Raw genomic sequence first — 24,842 nt, 5'->3', positions numbered from 1 at the left:
CTGTATTCTATGAGGTGAACTTGCTGCTGATTTTTGCTTTCCTATTCATGTTGTTTGGGGTCCTTCTTGCTTTTCCAGGCAGAGGATGAGTAATGGTCTGAATGCTCTCACTTCTAATGAAGTCAAGCAGTTCTGAGTTTTAGCTCTGCAAGAAAATAGTTGAAGGTTTCAATTGTTTACGATCTATGTGAAAAGAATTTACATACCAGAATCAATTGACATTTTCAGTCTATTTTCAGAAATCAGCCTTTAAAATTTTAATTAATAATTCCAACTGTTTTGCAAAGCTGCAATTTACCTCACCCCAGGAGAAATCAGAGCTTGTTTAGCCTATGAATCTGAGCCTGGTTTGCTCCAGGGGGGGTCAGCCGGAGTCCTAAGCACACTCTGCTCCTCTTCAAGTTTCAGTGGCAGAGCACAGCCAGCTACTGCCAGGAGCACACGGCTGGGTGCGCTTCCTGGGAACATCCTGGGCTCAGAAGACTGGGCAGGTTCACCAAAAGGTAAAGATATATTATGCCTGGGATTGATAGCCAACATTTAGGAGAGCAAAGTAGGGGGGAGCTAATAGAACTTGTATTTTTTCCTTTCCCTTGGCAGTAAGGGGCCAGAGGGGGAGGTCATCCTTCGAGGAAGGAGAGCACAGCCAGTTACCTGCCCACATCAGCTCCACGGCGTTGCATAAGGCCTCATTTAGTAGCAGGTAATGATCTTAATTTAAGCATGCACATCCCTGCCCTCGCCTCACTGCTCTGCATTATGGGCTCGCAAGTTTGCTTATGCTAAAGGGCAGAACAAAAATAAATTTCCATACTCCCAGGCATGTTCCATCAGCCTGTGTTGGAGCATGGGCCGGTGTCCAAATACTTCGGATATGAAGTGAATTTGGGCTCCAGGACAGGCTCAGACCTGCTCATGAAATTGCAGGGCGATGACACCAGGGTCCCGCTTTTATATTTGCAGTTGACTGGCTGCCACCACTGGGACCCCCAGCTGTGACAGCAGAGCTCTCTTTTAATGTCCCCGTTTAAAGATGACCTTGGCTTTCCGTGGTCAGCAGGGACAGGAACACTCTGTTTTGGGTTACTGTTGAAGAGGAACTGGAAATTCTGAATTAATTGGGTGGAGCTGTAGCTCAGGTAGACAAAGATTCTATCTTGGGTTAATTTTTTTCATGTAATGATTTTTGTTTCGGTCATGTAGGCTGAACACCCATCCCAAGACAGGGTGTTATTTTCAATCTGGGAGCCGGCTCTTGCTGGAGAGTGTCGGTAAGGCTCCCCAGAGCCGGCACAAGGGACTGTCCCGCTGGAAGGTGCCCTCCCGATGCAACCCCTTGCTTCGATGCACCTGCAGCTTTTGCCTGCTCACGGGGCGGGGTGGGTCGGGTACATTTGTGGGGTACGTGGGGTGTGCTCCCCTTGCCCCGCAAAGGGACGGCGATGGCAAGAGCTCGCAGCGACAGCAGCTGCTGCCACCCATGGCTGCTGCCGCCGAGGCTCTCCCGTCCCCGCCGTTTGTCCCGGCTCTTGCCGGGGCGCTGACGGCCGCCCGGCGGCGGGGCAGTCTCCGGGCGGGGCGGCAGAACTACAGCTCCCAGGGCCGCGCGGAGCCGGTGACATCATGTGCGGTGGCTCGGAGGTCACATGCCCCGCCAGCCCCTTTGTTTTGAGCGGCGCTGGCAGCGCGACCGGCGGCGGAGAGGCCCGAGCGCGCTGCACCGCTCCGGATCGCATCGCTCTGCTCCGCGCCCACCCACCTGGCCCGACCGACCCCGACCCCGACCCCGACCCCGGCGGCGGCTCCCGCGGGGCGCAGCGCGGCAGGGCGCGCTCCCGGCTGTGAGTGCGGGGCGGCGGGGCGCGCTCCCGGCTGGGAGGGCGAGAGGTGCGGTGGCCCACGGCGGGCCGGCAATCCCCGGGGAAGGCGCGGAGGCCACTGCGGGACAACCGGGCCGCGGGACAGCCGGGCCGCGGGGTAGGCCGGCACCGTTAGTCGCCGCGAAGGGGAGGACAGTGCGTCCGGGGCTCTGCTGGCAGCGCGCGGCGGCGGTGCCACGTTGGGGAAGGGCTGTGGGCAGTGGCGGAGCCCCGGGGCCCGCGGCGGTGCGTGCCCTGCGGGTTGCGGTGCTGCTGCTGCTGCTGCTGCTGTTGTTGTTGTTGTTATTGTTGTTGTTGTTGTTGTTGTTGTTGCTGTTGCTCCCCCGCCCCGCGGTGCCGGCGGGCGCTGCGCTCCCGGCCCGGCGGGCAGAGCGAGCCGGGGGCGCGCGGAGCCCCCACAGCCGCTCCGTCCCGCGGGTCCGCGCGAGCCCCCCGAGCCCCCCGCGGGCGCGGATTGGCCGCGCGGGCGGGCGGGGGCGGGGCCGCCGGCGCGGATTGGCCGGGGCGCGGGGGGGCCGCGGCGGGGCCCGGGGTGAAGGTGAGCTGGAGGGCGGGCCGGGAGGAGCCATTTTGTGCCGCCGCCTCCGGCCGCGCGTCCCTGGCCTCGGCTCGGTTTCGGTGCCGTGCTGTTCCCTGCGGCAGCGGCTCCCGCGGGCTCCCTGCCCGGCCCTGCCGGGGCTGGGCGCGGGCGGGTCCGTTCTGCAGCTTTCTCCGCCGCGCTCCCGGTCGCTCGGGCGGCCGGGCCGTGCTCCAGCCCGGCGGGCGCTGCCCTGTGTGGGATGTGCTGGCATCTGGCTGACCCCCGGAGCCCTGGGAACACTGTGGCCGGGGCTCAGGGTCGGGTTTGGTTTAGCAAAATCTGAATCACGTGCAAGAACGACAGCGAAGCCAAAGGGGAAGGAGTGGGACTTTTTCACTGTTTCTTCCCCATACATGAATAATACTACGCAGTGTGCTTTTTCCGTACTTTTTTCCCCATTTTAGTTGGTTTTTTACCCTCTGACGGACCTTTCCGTTTACAAAATGGTACATAAAGGGTTCTGTAGTTTCAAGGTGTTCCCTTTCAATGCTTGTCTTTGTTTTGTTTTACTTAAAAATCATGACTCTCATGTCCAAATCAGTTCCTGTTTTTTGCTGGGTGACTTTTGAGGGCACTTAAGGCTCTTTTGTTTGTGTGTCACTAGCTTCGATAACTATTGAGTTTTGACATTCATTCTTTTTTAGAAATCAATATAGTGTCCTGCATTAGAATAAAAACTTCCTCAGTTCAGCTCTTATCACGTCAATCAGTTCGATCACAGTCAATTCTTGTTTACTAGTTAATCAGTATTCTTAAAGACTTCATCTTGGACATTCCAATCCTCGATATCCCTTGTAATACAAGAATGTTTATTTAAAAAAAATCTTTAGACCCAACAATATCTTTGGTCTTTTTCATATCATGAAGGAAGGCGAAATGTTGCGTTTGGTTTTTGTGGTGGTTTTTTTTTTTTGTGCTTTTTTTTTTTTTTTTTTTTTTTTTTTTTTTTTTTTTTTTTTGTCAGAGGGAAAGGTTACGCTCTTTTTCCCCACGCCGTCTTCCTTTCCAAACAAGAAGAGCACGTGCCGTGGCTCGGCCCGGTGCTGCGGGGGGGATTTGTTCTCGCTCTGCCTCTCGGGGTCTGTTCTCTCTGCCTCGGTAACCGCGCACCTGAGGCGCCGCCAGCGCCTTATCTCCCATCACAAAACCAACCTGAGCTGCAGTTCCCAGGCCTCGGCACGAAAACACCGTTCCCGTACTGGGTTTCGGTTCGGGGGCTGCTCGGGTTATGTGCGGGGGTGCTCTGCTGACGGTGACAGCACCCGGGACCCTCCGGTGCTGCCGGCTCGGCCCTGCCGGCCCTTCCCAGCGCCTCCTTTTCTCCCCTCACAGGCCGTCAGCGCTCCGGCCTCGCCAGGTGCTGGCAGCGGCGGGCACGGGCTGGACGTCCCTCCCTGGCAGCTGCAGGATCCCAGCGCAGCCTCAGGTACTCGAAAGCACACCCTGAGGGTGAGCTCTGGGGCTCGGGCACACCTGGGGACAAGGTGTCGCTGGAGGGCCTGGCCCCGGAGCTCAGGGACACAGGGGAACCCGGCTGCTGGCACTGCTGTGGGTGAAGGGAGAGGGGGAACGCACACCGGGGGCTGGAGTTCAGTGCATTACACTGAAACATTACACTGGTTTATGTAAGGGGATTTACTGATAGAAGGTGACAGCGTGAACGTTTTACAGACTTCTTCTAGCAGGCTGTGAATCTGGCTTGAAGAGTATTTCTGAGGGGCAGCTTGTGTACACATACTTAGGGATGGTGTAGGTGAAGGAAATAGAGGAACCTGAACTCCTGGTGACCCCAGCTTAGCTCAGAAATACATGTGTGTGTGTGAGGTAACATCCATGTCAGAGCCATGTCTGTGTTTGGAAATAGTTTGTAAAACCTGTTGATTATAAGTGTGATTTGTTTTTCTTTTCTAGTTTTTCAAAGTAGACTGAATGCTTAAAATCTTAAGGTCCTTGTTGACCCTTGCTTAGGCAAGCAATCTAGTAGATTTTGTCTTATTTTTTTCTCTTTGATCAAGTAAATCCCAGGACTTGTCTTTGGGGGGGAGAAATTTGTATTTTTCTTTTACATTGTTTAAACTTACTGATGAGATCTGAGTGTTAAATTCTCTGAATGACAGGTGTTTTACAGTGCAGGGTCTGCAGGCAGGTAAGGCATATGAGTGCCTCTGCATGCAGGAAAGGTGCAGACAGGTCTGTCCTGCTGTTTCCCCCCTTTGGATGATATCCAGCTCAGCCTCAGGCACAGGGTCCCCCCTGCCTTTCCCACTTTGGCAGCTGGAAGGTGACATTTCAAAACTGCTAGAGCAAGATTTGCAGGAAGGCAACACGTAAATGTGATAGAGCTGAACATGTGACACTGTTACTGATAGGCTTGTGAAATTGTTTTGCTGAGGCAAACCTGCAGAAGTAATTTACTGGGCAGAAATTAAAGGAAAGTACATTTAAAAACAGTACGTTCTGCAATGAAGTGGAGTTCTTTTTCCTTTTTAGTATCTTATTTGTGATTTTAAAATATTTATTCCCGTGAGTAGTTTTTACTCTCTGGAATTTTTTTTCATTGTCCCATTTCTTTAAACTATTAGGACATTAAAAATAAAAATCGTTTGCTGACCACTAATTTTGTCATGTTCCAAGCATAAAGAAGACATTGCTTCCTTCAGTGAACAGTTGTAGCCCAGAGCCCTTGTTTATGTTTATTAATGATTGCATAATACACTGCTGTCTTAACTTCTCACGTAATGTGAAAGATATCATCTTGAAGAAGTTTTACTTAGTTGCTGTGTTTTGCCCTCTCATGCAGCATCAGGGTCTTGCTTTTCATTTCAGGCTGTCTTTGGAATAGGTCCATTAGCTTTTGTGAAATTCATCTGATTTAAATCTGCGATGTTGGAAATGAGCTTTTCGTATTTATATTTATATTTGCATTGTTATATTTCCCTTTGTTGCTGCTGCTTTGTTTCTGCCCGCTTCCTCCTGCGAGGTGAGTTGCAGCTGAAGTTCAGTGCAGGGGGAGGATTTTGGCAGCAGAGCTGTGGAGGTGCTTGGGGTGGTTGTTTCTGTTGTTTTGTGTCGGGGCTGTGTCACTGCAGGGTGAAGTGATTGTGCAATCCGTGGGACAGAATGTCAGCTACAGATCAGATTGTCCCTTTGTGCCTCGTTAGTCCCTCTGAAGCAATCAGTTGTTAGATAGGCTCATTGCAACAGCGTTTTTCAGGCATCAGTGTGACAGCTGGTCCTGTTTTAAGTCAAATTAAAACTAAGTGTTTTGTAGGGTAAATGAACCCCAGACTAAGAATCTACCTTGTAAATTTGTGTAAAAAAAATTTATTGGGACCGGGATAGTTTTAGAACCTCTTTTCTCAATGAGTGAAGGGACTGCCTGCATTCTTTCCTTGCTGTTTGTTCAGATGGTGCCTTTTAAAGGTGCTGTGTAAAAAGGCAGTTTAAAAAAAGCACGTTCATTGTGTTCTATATTAAGTGGTGACGTGGCCAGTCTGGGACTGGGTAATTGCAGCTCTGAGGATGGGAGCTCATCAGGAAATGAAGTTGCCGTGAGGAGGTGGTGTTTCCTGGCTCTGGATTCAGGGAAACTGAATAAAACCTTTTGAGGCATGAAAAAAATTTCCATAAACTTAAAAATAATTCCATTTGTGACCTTGTAGACATAGAAATAAATACTACAAGCATTTGGAATTGTGCCAATGCCAGGCCCAAGGGGGTGCTTTGCCAGCCTTTTGCTACCTCAGTATGTCTTGGTGTACATTCATCCAGGTCATTTTTAAGGTCAGGAGAGGCAAAAAGCCCTGTTGTGGTAGATTGATTGCTCTCACTAGCTCTTACATGCATTATTTGCAAAGTCAGCTGCATTTTCTTCACCTACACACTTTAATACTGGCACATGTGAATGTTTGAGTATTTGATTTTTGCAGCTTCAGTGCTCTGATAATGTGAGTGTGTGTTTGCATGCTGGGAGGAACCTTTACACTTGTACTTGAAACTGGAAGGTGTTCAAGCAAAAACTTCTGCTAATAATTATTTGCCAGTAGTGCTTTGGAAACAGAAAATGTCACTGTACTCAGCAAGTTGCCCTTTGTTTATATTTCCAGTAGTTTTACACAAAAACATTTAGTTTATCTTTCATTCTGTTTTGTGTGCTAGCATTTTACATTAATTTTTAATCAAATCATAGATTATCAGTGAACTAATTTTTAGATGCTAGGAATGAACGGGTAGAAACTTAGTGTCAAGGTTACTTACTGAGATCAGAGATTGTTATTTAACTCTAGTGCTATAAGTCTTCATTATGATAGACTTTATAATGAAAATGGAGTTTACTCCATTAAATTTTTGCTTTTAAAATTTCAGTCTTCCCCCGCACCCCCCTTTTTGACTAGTGCTGTTATATTAGTGCTTTGGAGGCTTCAGCTGAAATGAGGATCACGCTGAAAAAAGGGAAAAGTTCAAGCTCTGGATCATTATTCAGGAGATTTTTGTCTTCTGTCAGCCAGGTGATTTGCTAGAGCCAAGATCTTGAGGTTTTTTGTCTTAGACACTAATGCAGTACCAGTGATTCTGGGACATTCAGAAGCTGCCATCCACAACAGCTGTTTTCTGGGTATATTTTGCATTTAACACTTGGCAGTGCTGCACTGCCCTGGGCAAGGTGTGCACTAATTTGCCCTGTGCCACCTCCAAGAAAGGTCACCAATTCTTAGAGTGAGCAAACAAGTATCTTGTCTAATTCCTATGATGCAGCTAAGAGTGTGTCAGACCGAACACTGAGGTGTTTTATTTTTTCAGACCATTGCACTGAGAAGGAGAACCTCTGCAAGTTTTTCTCAATGACTCTATAGCCAACTGATGTAACAATGGTACTAATATTGGGACGCAGACTGAATAGAGAGGATAGCGGGATACGAGATTCCCCTGCAACCAAGCGGAAAGTCTTTGAAATGGACCCAAAATCGTTGTCAGGCCCTGAGTTTTTCGACTTCTCCTCGGGATCATCCCACGCAGAAAGCATTCTCCAGATCTTCAATGAATTCCGAGACAGCCGGCTGTTCACGGATGTCATCATCTGCGTGGAGGGCCGGGAGTTCCCGTGCCACCGCGCCGTCCTCTCGGCCTGCAGCAGCTACTTCAGGGCCATGTTCTGCAACGACCACAGGGAGAGCAGGGAGATGCTGGTGGAGATCAACGGCATCTTTGCCGAAGCCATGGATTGCTTTTTGCAGTACGTGTACACGGGCAAGGTGAAAATCACCACGGAGAACGTGCAGTATCTCTTCGAAACGTCGAGCCTGTTCCAGATCAGCGTCCTACGCGACGCCTGCGCCAAGTTCCTGGAGGAGCAGCTGGACCCCTGCAATTGCCTGGGCATCCAGCGCTTCGCCGACACGCACTCGCTCAAGACGCTGTTCACCAAGTGCAGGAACTTCGCGCTGCAGACGTTCGAGGACGTGTCCCAGCACGAAGAGTTCCTGGAGCTGGGCAAGGACGAGCTGATTGATTACATCTGCAGCGACGAGCTGGTGATCAGCAAGGAGGAGATGGTGTTCGAGGCCGTCATGCGCTGGGTGTACCGCGCCGTCGAGCTGCGCCGGCCCGTGCTCCACGAGCTCCTGACGCACGTCAGGCTCCCGCTCCTGCACCCCAACTACTTTGTTCAGACTGTGGAGGTGGACCAGTTGATTCAGAATTCCCCAGAGTGCTATCAGCTGCTGCACGAAGCCAGGCGATACCACATCCTTGGAAACGAGATGATGTCTCCCAGAACTAGGCCACGCAGGTAAGAAAATTCTTTTAACCCATTTTTTCTCCAGAAGGACATAATTTGATGTACAGATGTTTGATACATGCATGCCTGGAGAAAAATCTCTTGCAGATTATTTTACTTTGTTAAACTCTGGAGCTGCTGCACTTACATTTCTGTACTTCCCCATGTGCATGAAGCTCACATGTCTGAGAATATCCATAAATGGGTCTTTTTACACAGAGCACTTTATTACTCTGAAAAAAGGTGAGTGAAGTTATATTACCTTGCAAGTAAAATACTTTCTTAAGGTTAATGTTTGCTAGGGGACATCTTAAGTTACTTCATACAGTAGCAGGGTCTTGAAGAGAGCTACTGTGCTGTGGCAGGAAAACCACTCCATTTCCCCAGCTTTCTTTTTGTAACAAAGTCATGAAAACGTACAGTACACCACAAAGGATGTGGATGGGGTATTATGTTTTCAGAGCACTTCCTTGCTACATCACAAATATTTTACAGATGGAGTAGCACATGTATTTGTAATAGACAGCAGAACAACAGGTTGTTAACTGTAAATAAACCAAATATTGTATTTTTAAAGAATCATGAAACAGTTCATGAAGTATTTTGTGCTCATTCGGTGACATTTTAATAATTCACAATTGCTGCTGCTTAATAATGTGTTACACAAATAGGTGACTGAGGTTGCAAGAAGAAATGAGGAAGAATCCATTAGTGGCATTTATGAGCAATGGCTATTATGATTCTTTTTTTCAAAAATATTTTCCCTGCCTCATGTCAACGATAGCAGAGATGATAGTTCGTCGTTAACTCCAGCTGATTTGAGTGGTTTTTTATAAAATCATAAGTTCCATTAAGGTGATGCAATGATGGTCTAGACAGATTGTATTAGGAGTTACTCCTCTTTGTTTACTCTTACTCATATGTGGTTGCTCTACAGTGACTCTGCAGGGAACCTTTATTTTTTTGGCAGGTGTTAAAGGCTTGCTTAAGGGGAAAAAAAACCCACTTGGCAGTGTTTGCCCCATTAGTGGCTTTCCAGTGTCAGTCCTGCCACGAGAGAAGAAATTCATCCTAAAGTCCCTGCAGCCCTGCTCCCACCCAGGCTTTCTAAGCTGTGCCCTGCCGTGGGAGGTCTTAGCAAGCAAGTTTGGATCATGGCAGTTTGGGAATTGCTGGAGGGAGGGACCACGGGAACTCAGGCAGTTGGAGGGGGCTGCAAGCTGCAGTGTTTGGTTTGGTGTTTATTCTGCTTTTCTTACTAGTTGGCTGAGAAAGGCAAATACACTCAGGAGTTCTGTCAGTGTGGGGGATGTATGTGCTTGAAATTCTGAATATCCCCAGAGTGGGGCTCTGATGAGGTACCTTGCCTAATACAGGTGATTTCTGAAGCTGGGGGGTTTGTTGGTTTTACTGCTGAGTTTATTAAACTGCAGTGGGAGTTTGAGTAGGTAGGAGCAAGAGAAGTAATTTACAAAGAGAAAACCTGGCTGGTGTCCCAGCAGGAATTTTTTCCCCTTTTCTATATTACATTCATGGAATAGTTCTTTGTCATTTGTTTCTGTTGTCTGTTTGTTTCCGTTGCCTATAGCAAAAAGGGATCATATTTTGAAATAGTTGCCAGGTCCCCTTCCCCCATGTTTTCATCGACCTTTTCTGGGCATTTTGGGGGGTTTTGGGGAGGGGAGGGCAATGGAGAGCTCTTTTCCTTTTTTCTTGCCTTCCTCCAATATCTTTTCTACATAAACTGTTTCTAAAAGGAGACAGGCTACGGGATAAAAAATTCCCACACCAGTGCTCTTAGTGAAACTTTGGGATATAAATTGTGATCAGTTGTATGGATATGGATGCACCTGTGGGTGAAATTTAGTTTGATTTTTTTTTTTTCTTTTTGAAGCCAGGGAAGAGTTACATGGCAAGTTAAGAGTTAAATAAAAGTTTAAAGTGTGGCATAACTGTTCTCTTTGCCACTAAGGCATCCTTGGCAAATGCAGGTCTTTCCGAGACAGCCTTTCAGTTATGGACTTGCAACAGTGACATCTTGAGGCTGTCCCTCCTGCTCCCTAAGCCTGTCCTGTCCTTCCTGTTGTGTTGCACACCAAATCTGCAAGCTGAGACCAGGCAGTGAGCAGTGACACACTTCCATACCCCAAACTGCTGTGTGCTTTGAGTTCTCTTCACTCTGTCATCAAAGCTGCTGTTGGGCTGTCTGGTACCTGTACCTGAGTGTGCTCTTTACCCAGAAGTTAGGATGTTATACATTTTAATGTGTCTTTTTTGGTTGCCTTTGGAAAGCTTTAATGTAGTCCCTTATTTTTCCCACTTGGAGATGGGCTTCTGTTTCACCTTGCATTTTGTCTGCTACCTCATTTACTACCCAAAATTGATTTAACAGCAAGGAAGAAAAAAGTAGTGGTTTACCAGAATTTCTGTAGTTTGCTTGAATTTCTGTAATTTGTTTTCTGAAAGCACCATGGTTTTGAATGTGATCTGTTTGAGCTACCACAAGTCCTTCTGTCCTGCTCATGCTCTGCTGGTTGGTGTTCTCACCTCATCAAGAGGTGTGTGTGGAGCTCAGGACCCCTGGGAAGCCTGCTCTTGGGAGTGCATGGAATTGTATGACACTGTTGGTTGTCTTCCACTCCTTCATTTCTGTGTAATGCCCTTGTTCTTGGTGGGATGGTGTCTCCTGGAGTCTTTACAGCCTGGTTTAACACTGTGCTACTTTGCTCACACTGTTTCTTCTGAGGGCTGCAAGAAGGGCTTCCTCTACTGCTGGTTGAGGTCACAGCTTTTTCTAACCTTCATTGAAATATATCCTTAGTTCTTTGCTGGAATTAGCCTTTGCCTGAATGTTCTTTTTGTGTATTCCTACCACATTTTACTTTTTTTAAAAATGGGTGTGCCCTCTGTCATTTAGGAAAAAAAAAAAAACCAAATTGGAACTAACCATAAAACCTGCACAGAGCAAGACTCGTTCAAGAAAATACAATGGAGAAAATTTCTCTTACAAGAAAAAATCTAGTAATATAGGTGCTAAAATGTTAGGAAAATTTTTGTTCTCTTTGTTTTTGAAATACTGTGCTAAATTAATATTTTCTTGAAAAACTCCATTTCCTAAAAAGCTCTCTCTGAACAAAGTTTTTTGGTTCATTTAATTTTAAACCAAAGATTGATGATCAGTCACAGTCATCCTTTCAGTGAGTGATTGGAGGCCTTAATAATAATCTAGAAAGTAATGCACAGGCAAACCTCTTTGTACACAATTAGCTGGTGTCTTTGGGCTTGCTTCTAGGGCAAATTATGAGATAAGTGTCTTGCTTTTATGGAAGTTCTTTTCCTGGGTAATGCTTTGTTGGCACAGGAACTTCCCCTTTCTTACCCCTTGAGAGATTCTTTTCAGAGTTGTTCCTCAAAAAAGCAAAAACCAGTAAACAGTAAATACATAGAAACCAGGAAGGAGTGTGACTTCAAAGCTGAGCAGCTGACAAGAGTTTCTTCTGACAAGTTCAGGTGTGTAAGTGCCATTCCTCAGACACATCTCATTATTCTCATCCTGTAGGATGTTAGCATTCAGCATTGCCTTTGCCTGTTTACAGTATTCTGGGTAGAAACATGTATGGAATATTTCAATTTGGTGTGTGGTGACAAGGAGATAGAAGGGCTCACGAGTTTTATTCATGATGTCTCAACTCAGGGAAAGCCTCATCAGGATTTATAGGTGAATATGTGCTTAAGTTCATGTTAAGAACTTGGGGGACAGATTGTGCAAATTTTACCTCAAATCCAGTCATAAGTCTTTTTTATTTTGGGGAGAACACTGGTAGTCAGCAATGGCATGAATGTCTGCTCTGTGAGATACCTGTTCACAGTGGGATCATAGTACAGAGCACAACACAACAAAAAGGCTCCTCAGAAATAAAATCAATCTTACATTCAGTTTTGCTTAACTGACAGCAGTCCTTGAGATAACTCTGTCAGTGCAAAGCGCTTTAATTTTAAAATGCTCTGGAAAGAAAGGAGTTTGACAAATGCTGACAAGAAATCATCAGAGAGGAGGAATAAAGGTGGTCACAGTTTGATTTGCACATTAAAGGTAGTCGGTCGATTCTCTAGATTCAAATGTGCATTAATTTTTGTTGGATAAGTTTTGTTACTGCTGTGAATATAGAATATGTATAGTGCAGAAGCATCTGGTTAGTAGAGTAATAATCAGTGTGTGGAATAGAACTGAACAGTCTATATGGGTACATTGCAATCTGTCTAATGCCTGATTTATTCCCACTGAATTGCAGTTTTGGTTTTGAATTTTTATTTCAGTATTACTTAATGTTTCCTCCTGTCGCTGCTGTTTTCTGTTTTACTGTCCATTGGCTCTAAGGTTTTTTGCTTTTTCCTTATTTTAGTGACTACATTCCTTCTGCTTTTAAACACTTGGAAATTTAGGTGCTGTAAAGTATTATTAATTTTGTAAAGCTCAGGAGGGGGAATGAAGACTGATTTCATTGTGAAACAGATTGTTCATCTCATTGTCTCTGGCCTGGCTTGAACTCTGTTTCTGATCTATATGTACAGTCAAAGGAAAGATATTATTATAGTAAGGCCTTTCTATGTTATTTAATGACATGATTTTTACACAGAACATTGTGCAGGGCAGCTCCACCACTTAGACAGGACTCCTGTCAGTGTTGTAATCTGCTGTGTAATGAGACAGCTGGAAACAGTGAAAACCTGTTTGCTAAATGACTCTTTCTTCTATTTTCTTTTTTCATTGTTGTCACAAAGTTAAAGCTAAATAGTATTTTTTCTGATTTTCACAGAGTTTTGAAGACAATGATGTTTGGCCTCCAGGTACTAATAAATATCCTCTACATCTCAATTTTCTGTGCTCACTTTTTTAGATCAACTGGTTATTCTGAGGTGATAGTTGTTGTTGGAGGCTGTGAACGAGTTGGAGGGTTTAATTTGCCATACACGGAGTGCTATGATCCTGTGACAGGAGAGTGGAAGTCACTGGCTAAACTTCCAGAGTTTACCAAGTCTGAGTATGCCGTGTGTGCACTGCGGAATGATATTCTTGTTTCAGGTGAATAATCCTAAACAATTCAAGACTTCTTTCTTTCTTTGGTTGATTTTCCTTGTGTCCTGTTTGTGGGGTGTGTTTGTTTTGGTTTGTTTTTAAGTAGCGTGGCAGAGCTTTGTACTGTGAACTTCCAGAAGCTCAGCTGAAAGTCACTTGCTGCTGTGAACACCAGCCCCAGCACAATCTTACTGTAAACAAAAGTGTTTTCTAGAGTTCTTGTTTGGCATGAATCTGCGGTTTTTTACAGCTGATTCCAGGACATCAGTTGTATTTAAAGAGACCAGCTAATGGCTGCTTTGAAATACAGCAGGAGCCTGTGTGCAGCAGCAGCTGGGAAAACTACAGACAAAAATTCCCAAGCAGGCTTCTCCCAGCAGCACATTCAGACCTTTAGCAAGGGGAAATGACAGGGTGCAGCTGATGGTTCAGCCAGCAGGCTGTGTGTGTTGGTTTAACCCAAGCAATGTGTGTGCCTGTGTCATTGGAACAGTGAGAAGCCAAGGAGATGCTCACAGAGCAGAGGAGGGGGGTGGGAGGGATGTGCCACAGGCAGGGGATTTCAGGGGTCTCATCTGGGTGGTGACACTACAGGAAATCTGAAGAGCTTGGGCAAAAGCCATTGAAATGCATTCTAGCTTCAAGGAATAATCTGGTGTGATCTCATCATTATGGGAAAGGAAAGCGTGAGGAAAACAACTTCCTGTGTGATTTTATCTTTGAAATCCACTGCAAATGACTTATTCCATGTAATGTATAAATACTGATAGATCCTTATTACATCCCAAAAGGGGATATAAAGTTTTCACTGCCCACTCTAGAGGGGGCATTTTAATAGTTAGCATTATCCATTCAATAATTGTTCAGATTGGCATATGTTTCATTTTAAAGGTGGAAGAATCAATAGCCGGGATGTCTGGATTTATAACTCTCAACTTAACATTTGGATCAGAGTTGCCTCCCTAAATAAAGGCAGATGGAGACATAAAATGGCTGTTCTTCTGGGTAAAGTAAGAGAAGTATATCTTAATTTTTTTATAGTGGGAATGTTTGCTGTATATAATACAACAGAGGAGAAAATACCTAAGTATTACTTTGTATTTCATATCTAATAATTTTAAAAATATATTTTCAAGTAAAATACTTCAAACAATTAGGCTTTTCATCAGTCAGACACTAGCCATGGACATGAAAATCATCTTATTGCTCATTTATTTTTTGAGGTTTTGTTTTTTCATCATTGAAGTGGCTTATTTCAAAGAAGCAATTTTTTGGGAAGCAAAGAAGCATCTGGATTTGCCTGTGCTTCAAAATGCTAACAGTTTATGTAGTTATTAACTGCTCTGAATGTCAGCAGTTTTATTTAATGTTTTCTGTTGAAAGCAAACACATGTCATGTGGAAATGGGAGGTTTTGCTATATTTTGAAGGCAAATATGCCTTACCATAAAACCACTAGCTGGGACTCCCTTACTGAAAATTAGACAAGATGTGCATGTGGTGTCACTTGATCTTCTTAGAGGTGAAACGTGCAGCTAAGCAAGCAGAGGGAAGAAGGTAATCACAAATAATGAGGAGCTCTGCTTCCTAAGTATGAAAGAAGAAACAAGACAGTAGAGTTTAAAAACTGAGAGGGTGAAATACTTCAGTACGCAAGTAGGGAAAAAGCAAAATGCTAAAAAAGCAAAGGTAAACTCAGGTGGGCGTTTGCTGCTGCTGTTGTTGTTCAATGTTATCTAAAAAAAGAGAAATACAGAGGAATGCCTTTTCTAACAAATGCTATTCAAATGAGAAGTTTCTACTGCAGTATTAATAATACTATGCTTTGGCATGTGTTTGCAGTGTCATTCCACATGTGACTGAATGGAACTCTCCAGGGAGTCTTTACCTGTTATTTTCAGACCATATTCTTCTCCTCCTGTGTATAAATAAAAAATGTGAGGAATGTGTCCCTTGACAAACCCAGCAAATCAGCTTTAAATTAATTTAATGTGATATTTAAGTGCAATACCTGCTGCAAACACGACATGATGGTAGTTTTCACCACTCTGTGCAGGTGTACGTGGTGGGAGGATACGACGGGCAGAACCGCCTGAGCAGTGTGGAGTGCTACGACTCCTTCTCCAACCGCTGGACAGAGGTGGCTCCCCTGAAGGAGGCCGTGAGCTCCCCAGCTGTCACCAGCTGTGTTGGCAAACTCTTTGTCATTGGGGGTGGCCCTGATGACAACACCTGTTCTGACAAGGTCAGTTGGCTCTGTTGGGTTGCATCTTCTATCCACAGCAAACTGGATTGCTGGTTAAAACCAGGTCCTGCAGCAGATCTGCTTGAGCTGTTTTGTGCTGGATGGAGTGTGGAGTTATTCTAATAAAAAAAATACAGAGTAGAAAATGTTAATTGAGCAATACACTGTTCCTGTGGTCTTTCTCAAGGATACATTGCAAATATATCATTGGCTTCACAAGAATTCTTAAATGGGAGTGTTTGGGAAACAATGTAAAACATTGCACATATGTATAAATTATTGATACGTGGATCTGCGTGTATGTTGACTCCAGTTATTTTGGGTAGGCACTGCTGCCTTGTCTCTCCTTGTGTAACCTGTGTGAGCATGGCAGGCTGTTCCTTCAGCTGGGCTCTCAGTCTGAAAGACCTGTCCTTGTTTCCAGGTTCAGTCTTACGATCCTGATACCAACTCCTGGTTGCTGCGTGCCACCATCCCCATTGCCAAGAGATGTATCACCGCCGTGTCCCTGAACAACCTGATCTACGTGGCTGGCGGGCTCACCAAAGCCATTTACTGCTATGACCCCATTGAGGACTACTGGATGCATGTACAGAATACATTCAGCAGACAGGTAATTACCAATCAAATGCCCAAAGACAGCTGTATCTTGGTATTAAATAAGTATATATTTGCTTAACCCTAATGGAATCACATCTCTGATTCCATTCTTGCTTTACCTCTTCATCTGTGTAACTCAAAACATCACAGAAGAGGAGGTTTCTAAACCAGTAGCTTTTTAGCTGGGTGTCACTTAGGCAGTCCAGCTTTGCTTGAGAGCTGTTACTGTTGAAGAACAGTGTAGGGGATGATGATTTCATTGTATAGACATTACATTCTGTTGCACGTTGTCATTTAGACTGGAGGGAGTAATTTCCTTACAATTGATTAAAGCCTTTCAGTGTAACAGGAAATACTGAAGGCTGTTTTTACAGTGTGCAAAAGCCTGACTGTATAGCACAGAAAGTGTCTGGCTTCAGGAGTGAGAGCTCTCTCATTTCCACATGTGGGACACCAAGCAGGATTTGAATGAGTCTGCTCAGTAGTGAAGTGTGTGTGCAGCAGTTACATTTCCCCATCTTTTAAAAACACCAGTCACATATTCTATAGTATTACCTTAAGAGAAATTTGTTCTTTTTTTTCCCAGTCTTCCCTCTTGTTCCTCTGTTTTAATCTGTGTTCTCTATTTAACTGAGTATTTTTTCCATGCTTGCTTTTGAGGAAGAAATAAAATCCTATCTCTGTTTCAAGTAAGACATAGCACTGTCTTTTCTTGTGCACTCTATTTTTAGTCATGCCTTTTTTCCTCTCCACATTTACATCCCTCTTCATTATCTGTTGCTCCTCTAAGATGCTTCTCCTTTTTCCCATTCTTTGCATTAATAGTACCTACACTGGTCCCTCTTCTGAAAACCTTTGTTCTCTCCTCCTTTCCCTCTCTCAGATCTTTCAGTGGTAAGTACAGTGTTCAGTTGTATTCCATTGTTCCCTTTGAGCTACATGTAGTAAAGGCTTGGTCCTGAAATAGTCTTGTGCTGCTGCTTTCCCTAATTTTTGTGCTTTCTGCACTGGCCCTTTCAGGAGGGAGCATTGTAGGCCAGGCTGTTTACAGAAGGCAGTCACAGTGCTGCCCTCCTGCGCGGGAGCAGACACTCACAAATCAAGTCTTGCTTTTTAAATAACCGTGTGTTCCCTTGTGTTTTCTTGCAACAGGAAAATTGTGGCATGTCTGTGTGTAATGGAAAAATCTATATCCTTGGTGGAAGACGGGAAAATGGAGAAGCCACAGACACTATTCTTTGTTATGACCCTGCCACGGGCATTATCACAGGAGTAGCAGCCATGCCCAGGCCAGTATCTTATCATGGCTGTGTGACCATTCATAGATATAATGAAAAAGGCTTTAAACTGTAACTTCTCTTTTCTTGAAAAAAGAAGAAGAATGAATCCAGTGGTCTGCTGCAAGACAGGCTTTTTAAAGATTCCTGAAGTGGGAATTCCCTGCCTAAGTGTCATACGAAAATTATATCCTGTGCCTTTAGAAAAAGGGTTAATTTAACTTACCAAACAAGTCTACAAACCTATCCAGTAACCAGAGTTCAGTTATATCTGCTGTGGGCTCTGATATGAGAGCAGGACCTTGTACAGTGGTCAGCAAGTTTGCCCTATGTGTAATTAGTAAGTAAAACCTTGAAAGCTTTTTGGGGAAAGTGCCTTCAGCTTTTGTGCCTGTGTCTTTAAAAGCAATATCTTCAAGGTGTTTCCAGTTCTGCCAATGGGAAAAATGCATAGGCAAGTAAATCCCAAAGAGTCATCCTGGATCATTATCTGCAATTTTAAAAGCTCAATTATAATTCATATTCATCATTCTTAAAACCAACTAGATTTTTGGTCAGATCATGCATGGGTTGAAAATTAAAAAAACAAACAAAGACAGCAACACAAAAAAACAAAGCAAAACCAAAACAACAAAACAAGCTACATTGGACAAATAACGAGAATCTCTGAGAAATGCTTTCTTCTGAAGGACAAACTGGTTGTTTGGTGAGCCACTACAACACACTGCAGTGATGCTTGTGTACATTAGCCCTGTGGAACTTACTCATTGTGCTCATAAATGTCCAGCAGAGAAGAACAAGGCTATATGACAGGGAAAGCCAGTGTGTTCAGGCATGCACCTGTGAGGCAAAGTTTGAAACACAGTTTTTACCTTTTTGAATAGTATGGGTGAAGGCTGAGAGTTACTGGGTTCATTCTTTGCTCACTGCAATGTCTAAACTATTTAGGAAATAAAGGGATGTTGAACTCTGGATTCTCTCAGTTTTCTCAATCATGTTATAAATTATCTGATGACAGAGATGGGGACTTGAGTTTGTGCCCTACAGGTTATAAATTGGTCTTTTGGATGTCTCATCTGCAGAGATGGCAGAGTATCCAGCAAGTATTTCTTCAGACAATCACTTACTGTAGCACAGTTAAACTACTGAATAAGCTGCTTGGCCATAGATAAAGAAGTTCTGGAAAGGTTCCTCCTTTCACCAGAAGAATATCTGTGGACCTGTCCATGTAGCCATAGGATGTGTTTTGGATAATTTGAAGCCTAGGAAGCACCTGTATTTTGATGCACCACCATTATTGGGTTGGGGTTTTTTCAGTAAAGGTATTTTTTTTAAGTCCTCCCTAGATTTCTGTACTAGGACTCCTTATTTCCAGTGCACAGTTGTACAGTTGAGGCACAAAGTTCATAAAAACTGAAATAGCACTTGGGAGTTGGAAAATGAATAAGATTGTCTGTGTACCAATTTCCTGTAAATCACCAAAAACCTCAGGAACTGCCTTGTAAAGGAATTCTGAGGACAGCAGCCAGTAAGGAAATTGGTCAGTGCCAGGGCAGAAAAACTCCATAAAACCCCTGCAGAGCCAGCCCTGGCCTCGGGGTTCTGGTCTCTGTGCTTGCTCAGGAGGGTGAAAACAAGCACCATCTCTGGAACGTTGTTTGTTCCACTGGACTTTCCTCATCTGTTTTCCCAGAGTATTTCTTCATGAGATGGAAATTCTGACCCTCAGAGAAGCTATGCCAAACTGGGAGTCACCATTTTCAGTAACATGGTCATGAGTTTGAAAGAGCACTGGGAGCTGCACTTTGGGATGCATTAACTTGTAACCTCAGGAAAGGACACAGATTTCAGTTTCTGGCTGAATACCAAACACTGCTTTTGACATGGTAAGGATACTGATAAAATACAAATCATTGCCTATCAGTGATGTAATCAGGAGGTCAGTCCCTGAGCATTCACATTGCCCTAAAAAGAAAATCCCTTGGTATAATGTAAGACAACTGTATCAGATAAATTAATCCTTTTCTAAGTTTCATCTGTTTTGCTCACCAAGTTTTACTTTGAAATGGCAATTTTAGTACCTGTGAATAAGGTCTGTTGTAATTGCCCCGTAACTGACTTTATGTACTAACAGCTTGTGCCATTGTTGTAAATAAAAATGACAAAGACAATAGGAGCACTTCATTACAGATGCAATTTGAAAAAATCCTCCTTCCCTTTGATTTCCTCTTGTTTGTATTCAGACTTGTAATGTTGTCATGCTATACTGTTCAAACAGTGCTTGTTCTGTAGGTATAGAACAGTGTCATTTAATATGTGTTTATAATACTGCACTACTCTGTAAATAACAAGATACTGCTTTCCAAGGTTTTTAAGACTAATTTTATAGTTTAGTTGTCTTTTCTTACCAATTTATGTACTGTTACTGTTACCTGTTTTTGAAAATGACAGTGTTTAATGAACCAGTAAATGCAGAAATGTAGATGCAGAAAACTTCTGCTTACAGTTCTTCAGAATCTGTATCAGAGCTGAACAGTTACAGGTGTGGAGCACTGCTAAATGGCAGTTACTTAAACAAGGATTTCTTTAAAACAGGCAGCGAGTTTTTCTTCTTGCTACTCTGTAAATTTGCACTTATGGCCTTCTCTGTTACAACAATTATTTTTAGATATACTAGAAAAGAACAATTTGACCTTGATTTAATGAAAATGTGCCATATTTCCAGAAGGATGCATTAATTTGGAAGTTGCATTCCTGAGCCACTTGTTCTCCAATGCATTTCACTTAGGTATAGATGGATTCTAAGATTTAACCTCTCACTCTAATGCATATCTAGATGTTTGCAGTATATGGGCTTGAGCAGCAAGTTGGTTTTAGTTTTTTCCTTTGTCTCAGCTAGGATAGAAAATCATTAATGTCATCTACTATAATCAAATTATTTCCATCATTAATGGTAGTAGGTTTGGTAGCTCTAGAGCACCTGCACAAAGATGTAACTTCAGTCCAACCATACATATGAGGGCTCAAGGATCTCCAAGTCACCCCTAAAAAATTAAATTCTAACAATTGTCTTCACTCTGCTAAACAGAAATGAGTAAATATTTTTCTTCTCTGTTTTGATGTTCACTTCTGTTCTTAGCAGTGTGATGTTAATTGAAAAGACAGTTGATGCTTTCTTGCAGCCAGGCTTCTGGAAGGTTCTGAATCACTTACTGATCACTGCAGCCTCTAGCCCTTGGCTTGTGGCCGAAGCATTCCCCTTTCACAGCCATCAGCCACAGAACATTGCCTGCTAATCTCATAGTTGTAGCTGTAGACTCCTTCCTTGGGAGTGGTTAAGAAGGCACAATTTGTGCAATCTCTTCCATTTTATACTGAGTGTCTGGAGGATTGGGCACTGTGCTTTCCCCTCCAGCACCAAAGGGGTCCAGACTGTACTGGTTTGTTTTTTTTTTTCCTTTTGACTGGCACCAATGCAGTTCTCATCCAAGGTAGCTTTGTTTGTACTCTGTTGAAGCAGAGGTGTTCATGTAGATTATGTTGATATGGACCCTTATCATAATTTAGTGAAGCTTTTTAAATAGTATTTTTAATGTGGCAAAGTTTTGAGAGAGGCTGATGGTGGAGGAAGAAGAAATACTCACCTGGACTGAGATTCAGAGGATGCTTTGGTCACCTGTGCTTGAGAGCAAGGACGCTACTGCTTGTTCAGTTTCTTCCTCAGAACAGTTGAGTTGACTTCATTATCTTAGGCAAACACTTGGTTTGTCCTGTTTGTGTTTGACTTGCTGCAAGGACACAACAAGAAGCAGGCCCACTCACTGCCTGTGACTTAATGTTTCCCCCTGCCCAAGGCAAAGGGGGTGCTGCTCAGCAGAGCCCGGGCTGAGTCCAGCCCTGAAGAGCAGAGGCAGGAGAAAAGCATTGGAGGAGGCTCAGGGATGGCAGGAAGGGGTTGCAGTTTGGCTAGGCTAGCTGAAACCAGGGCGTTCAGGATGCTGTAAGTTTGCAATTCCAGATGCTGAAACTCAGGTGGTAAAAATGTTTCATATTTGTCATTTCACCGAACTCAGCTGGAGCAATAAAGATGCTTATAGTCTGCTAGTGGCAATGCTCAGGAAAGCCAGGGGTTCATTTTTCTGAATTGCCCCAATAGGCAAGTAGCTGTGGGGTTCTTTCTACCACTGAAGATGGCAAAACCCAATTTAAGAGCATTAAGAATCTCACAAGACTTGATCATTGTGAGGCACAATGAATATTTTCATCTGAATGTAGTGTCATGTACACAAGAAATTACAAATGAAATGATTTGTTGTGCCTGGTTAAGAAAATCTGAGCGCCATATACTGAGAAAAGGAGCCTACAGGGCAAGATGAAATTTGTAAGCAGAAACCTGCTATCTGGTTGGGGGCCAAGCAGTGCTTTGGGTTTTGTAAAATATGTTTAGCACACAAGTTTCCTCATTATGGAATTATTTCAGATGGCATTAATGAAAATGGATCACAATTGTGTAAGCAGCAGCCTGCCTCCCACAGGCCCAAACCAGCTGTGACTCTGTGTTCCCTGCTCGCTGCCTTTGTGTCACACACAAGTTCATGATCACGTTCCTCTAAGAACTGTAAGCGATTTGCAGGAATATTCCTTTTTTCCTACTGTAGAGATCCAGTCAGTGCTAGTATGTGTATGTATGTGTGCACATCTGTATGTGAATTATTTTGTGATCATTCTCTGATAGTGCTGTTACAAGTGATGCACATAAAGGCCCTGTGTACAACTTGCTAATAGTGTAATTAGGGCTTAGTTTGTATGATTAGCTCCAAAGAAAATATATAATGTGTGTTAATTTTGAAAATACCTGTGCCTTGAATTCACCTATATTTTTATCTATTGTGAAGAAGAGCTTGGATTACTCCTCCCAGTTTGTTATCTTTATTATGATTGGTCTTACTGTCCAGACTGCTAATGTCCTCCTAGGAGAAATAAATCTTGCCATTCATTAATTAGCACAGTTAAACTTGTTTAGAACATGCCTAGAATGCTTCCATTATTACAGTGCTATGGCAGATTTCATCTAGGGAAATCAGTATTTGTTTTTTTTCTATTTTTTGTTTCCAGCAACGCCTCAGTGACAAAGGACTGAGTTTAGTCTTTGACTTCCTGTCCTTAACATGTACAGTTTCTTGTATTAGTCAGTAGCCTCTGTGATATTTCTGAACTCTCCAAAGTCATCAACCTCTTGTTCAAGATACAAAATATGAAGCAATAATATGGTGCATCATGGCAATAAGCAAATCAAGAGACTTGAATGTAATGTACTGTTACTAATTTCATCTGTGTAAATGCTGGACCTATGAGTCATTCTCCTTTTGGTGCACCTGTAGCACTTTGGAGTTGGATTAATAGGAACTACTTGGCCATGGAAAGAGAGTTTACCTCCTGAACTGTTACTCATATGATATTTTTGCCTGAAATCATATTTTCATTTTCCTTTTTGTGCTGAGGAAGACAGCAGTTCTTGTTATTCCTTGCCAGTTCCTTTCTTTACTGAAACATAAAAGCTGTAGTTCCACGGAGAGCTGATCTTGCCCTCAAGAACAGCCGGGTGCAGCACAAAGGACATTTGAACAGGAAAGCTCAGACCACTTACTGTGTGCCAGAGTCAGTGTAACGGATCTCACATTTAACATTAAGGTCTTCAGATTGTGCTGACAGTAGAAAAGTGATTTTGTAATGTAGCACAATTGCAGTAACGCCTGTTATATTTAAATATACTTCTTGCATAATTCTTTGAAAGTTTTTTAAAGTTCAGTGTATCTAATAAACATTTGCCTTTTGAATAGTTCACTGTGGTTTATTTAGTTTATGAGAAGTTCCAGGGTGGGGCTCGGTGCTACAAGGAGCAAACTCCCTCCTGCTTTTTTTGGGCCATGTAACTTGTTGGATTCTGCTCCTTGTGCAGCCTCTCTCTGATCTGTTCTCCTGCCTCCCAGTCTACGTGTTTTCCCTGCTCATCTTCCTCTCCTACCAAGGGGAAGGAAGGCAAGCTGGAGGCTGCACAGAACAGTAGACTTGAAAGAAAACTGGAACAAATAAAAAGCAGGGGGTGGATGTGAAATATTGGTTAGTCCTGGATATTGTGATGAGAAGAAAATGTGAATGGACTCAGAAGGCAAAACCACCATAGGAAATGGGGAAAAGGTAAGAAAACATGGCTTGGAAATAATCCTGTGGATTTATTCTCCTAAAATCAGAGGCTTGGCCATCTCAAGATGCCACACACACATGGCAGGGCAGGGGCAAGGCCTGGTAGAGCCCAACTGAATACAGGGCAGGCCAGCAGTGACTGCTGCAGCTCTAGTGAGGCCAGGCTCAGGTACAGCCACAGACTGGCTCTTGCTGCAGTGCCAAAAGCAACTTCCAGTCAAGTTCAGTGCTTGCAGAAGCTCAGCCTACTGCAGAAATAAGTAATCTGGAAAAAAAAAAAAAAAAAAGGGAATCCCTGCACACTACAAAGCAACAGAAATATATTTGAGAGCTGGAAAGCCCACCTTGAGATATTTTAAGTCTCAAACACAGTCAGCTGGTGGCAGTATTCTAAGAACAGCTTTTTTCTCTTTCCATTAAGCAGAAATAAGGAAGAAAATAAAATTGAACTACATTACAGTCATCCCCGGAGAGCAGGATACTAATTTGAGTTTAAGAACAGTCTCCATCGATCTGCCATACTTCACATGTGTTGCTTGGCAGAAAGGAAGGCTAGTAGTGTCAGAAAGGATAGTAGTGATCCTGAAATGAGAAGAGGATCTTAGGGGCTAAGCTTTGAACATTCAGCATAGACTTGCTAATCAGTGGCCTCATAAATAAGTTTGCCAATCCATGACTGAACAGGATGTTAATTTGTGCTGGTTCAGGGCTCACTGCAGGAAGCATGAAACTGCCACAGACCACAGCATTGATGCCATTAGCTGCACCTCACAGAGGTACTGCAGCCTGGCCAGAGCCAAACACAAACCATGGCATTGACTGCACGCATTGCATTGATTTAGCTCTGATTTGAGAATATGAAGTATGATGAGCACCAAGTATGGTATAAGCGTTTTTTCAGGCCTATCTAAGGGTAGACCAGGGCTCCCATCCTGGCCCATGCTGTGAGTTCCTGCTATCCTGCACCTCAGTCACCCCAGGGCTCCTGTCCTGGGTCTTTGCTTTTGCTACTCATAGAATCTATTAGGCTTAAAAGATCTGAGAGATCGAGTCCAACCTATGACTGAACATCACCTTGACAACTAGACCGCAGCACTAAGTGCCACATTCAATCTTTCATTAAATACCTGCAGGGAAGGTGACTCCACCAGCTCCCCGGGCAGCCCATTGCAATGCTTAACCCTTTCTGTAAGGAATTTCCTCT

The 24,842-nt window shown here is 43.9% G+C and overlaps 1 protein-coding gene across 3 annotated transcripts; it reads left to right on the top strand.

The window, feature by feature from the left end:
- The first annotated feature begins 429 nt into the window (after window positions 1-429).
- On the top strand, window positions 430-23,273 carry KLHL24 (kelch like family member 24). Of its 3 annotated transcripts, none has more exons than XM_059854966.1 (8): window positions 430-503; window positions 601-703; window positions 7,261-8,248; window positions 13,135-13,319; window positions 14,205-14,323; window positions 15,369-15,557; window positions 15,982-16,170; window positions 17,310-23,273. In XM_059854966.1, exons 3-8 carry the CDS (start codon window positions 7,329-7,331, stop codon window positions 17,508-17,510), a joined length of 1,803 nt encoding a protein of 600 aa, XP_059710949.1. In that variant the 5' UTR covers window positions 430-503; window positions 601-703; window positions 7,261-7,328; the 3' UTR covers window positions 17,511-23,273. The 3 variants fall into 3 exon arrangements, with proteins under 3 accessions (XP_059710949.1, XP_059710947.1, XP_059710948.1); XM_059854964.1 differs by lacking the exons at window positions 430-503; window positions 601-703 and adding exons at window positions 1,669-1,841; window positions 3,793-3,886; XM_059854965.1 differs by lacking the exons at window positions 430-503; window positions 601-703 and adding an exon at window positions 1,669-1,841.
- Window positions 23,274-24,842: the final 1,569 nt, after the last annotated feature.

Source organism: Haemorhous mexicanus, chromosome 10 (assembly GCF_027477595.1).
Source record: "Haemorhous mexicanus isolate bHaeMex1 chromosome 10, bHaeMex1.pri, whole genome shotgun sequence".
Lineage (NCBI taxonomy): Eukaryota > Metazoa > Chordata > Aves > Passeriformes > Fringillidae > Haemorhous > Haemorhous mexicanus.
Note: the sequence above shows the minus strand (reverse complement) of the source record. Positions and strands in the feature narration are given on the sequence as shown.

Bases quoted from the DNA above. Each gene is read 5' to 3' on its own strand.
- KLHL24 (XM_059854966.1), top strand. From the start codon at position 7,329: ATGGTACTAATATTGGGACGCAGACTGAATAGAGAGGATAGCGGGATA. The intron at 13,320-14,204 runs GTGAATAATCCT...TTCATTTTAAAG, and splicing joins GAATGATATTCTTGTTTCAG to GTGGAAGAATCAATAGCCGG. The intron at 14,324-15,368 runs GTAAGAGAAGTA...CACTCTGTGCAG, and splicing joins TGGCTGTTCTTCTGGGTAAA to GTGTACGTGGTGGGAGGATA.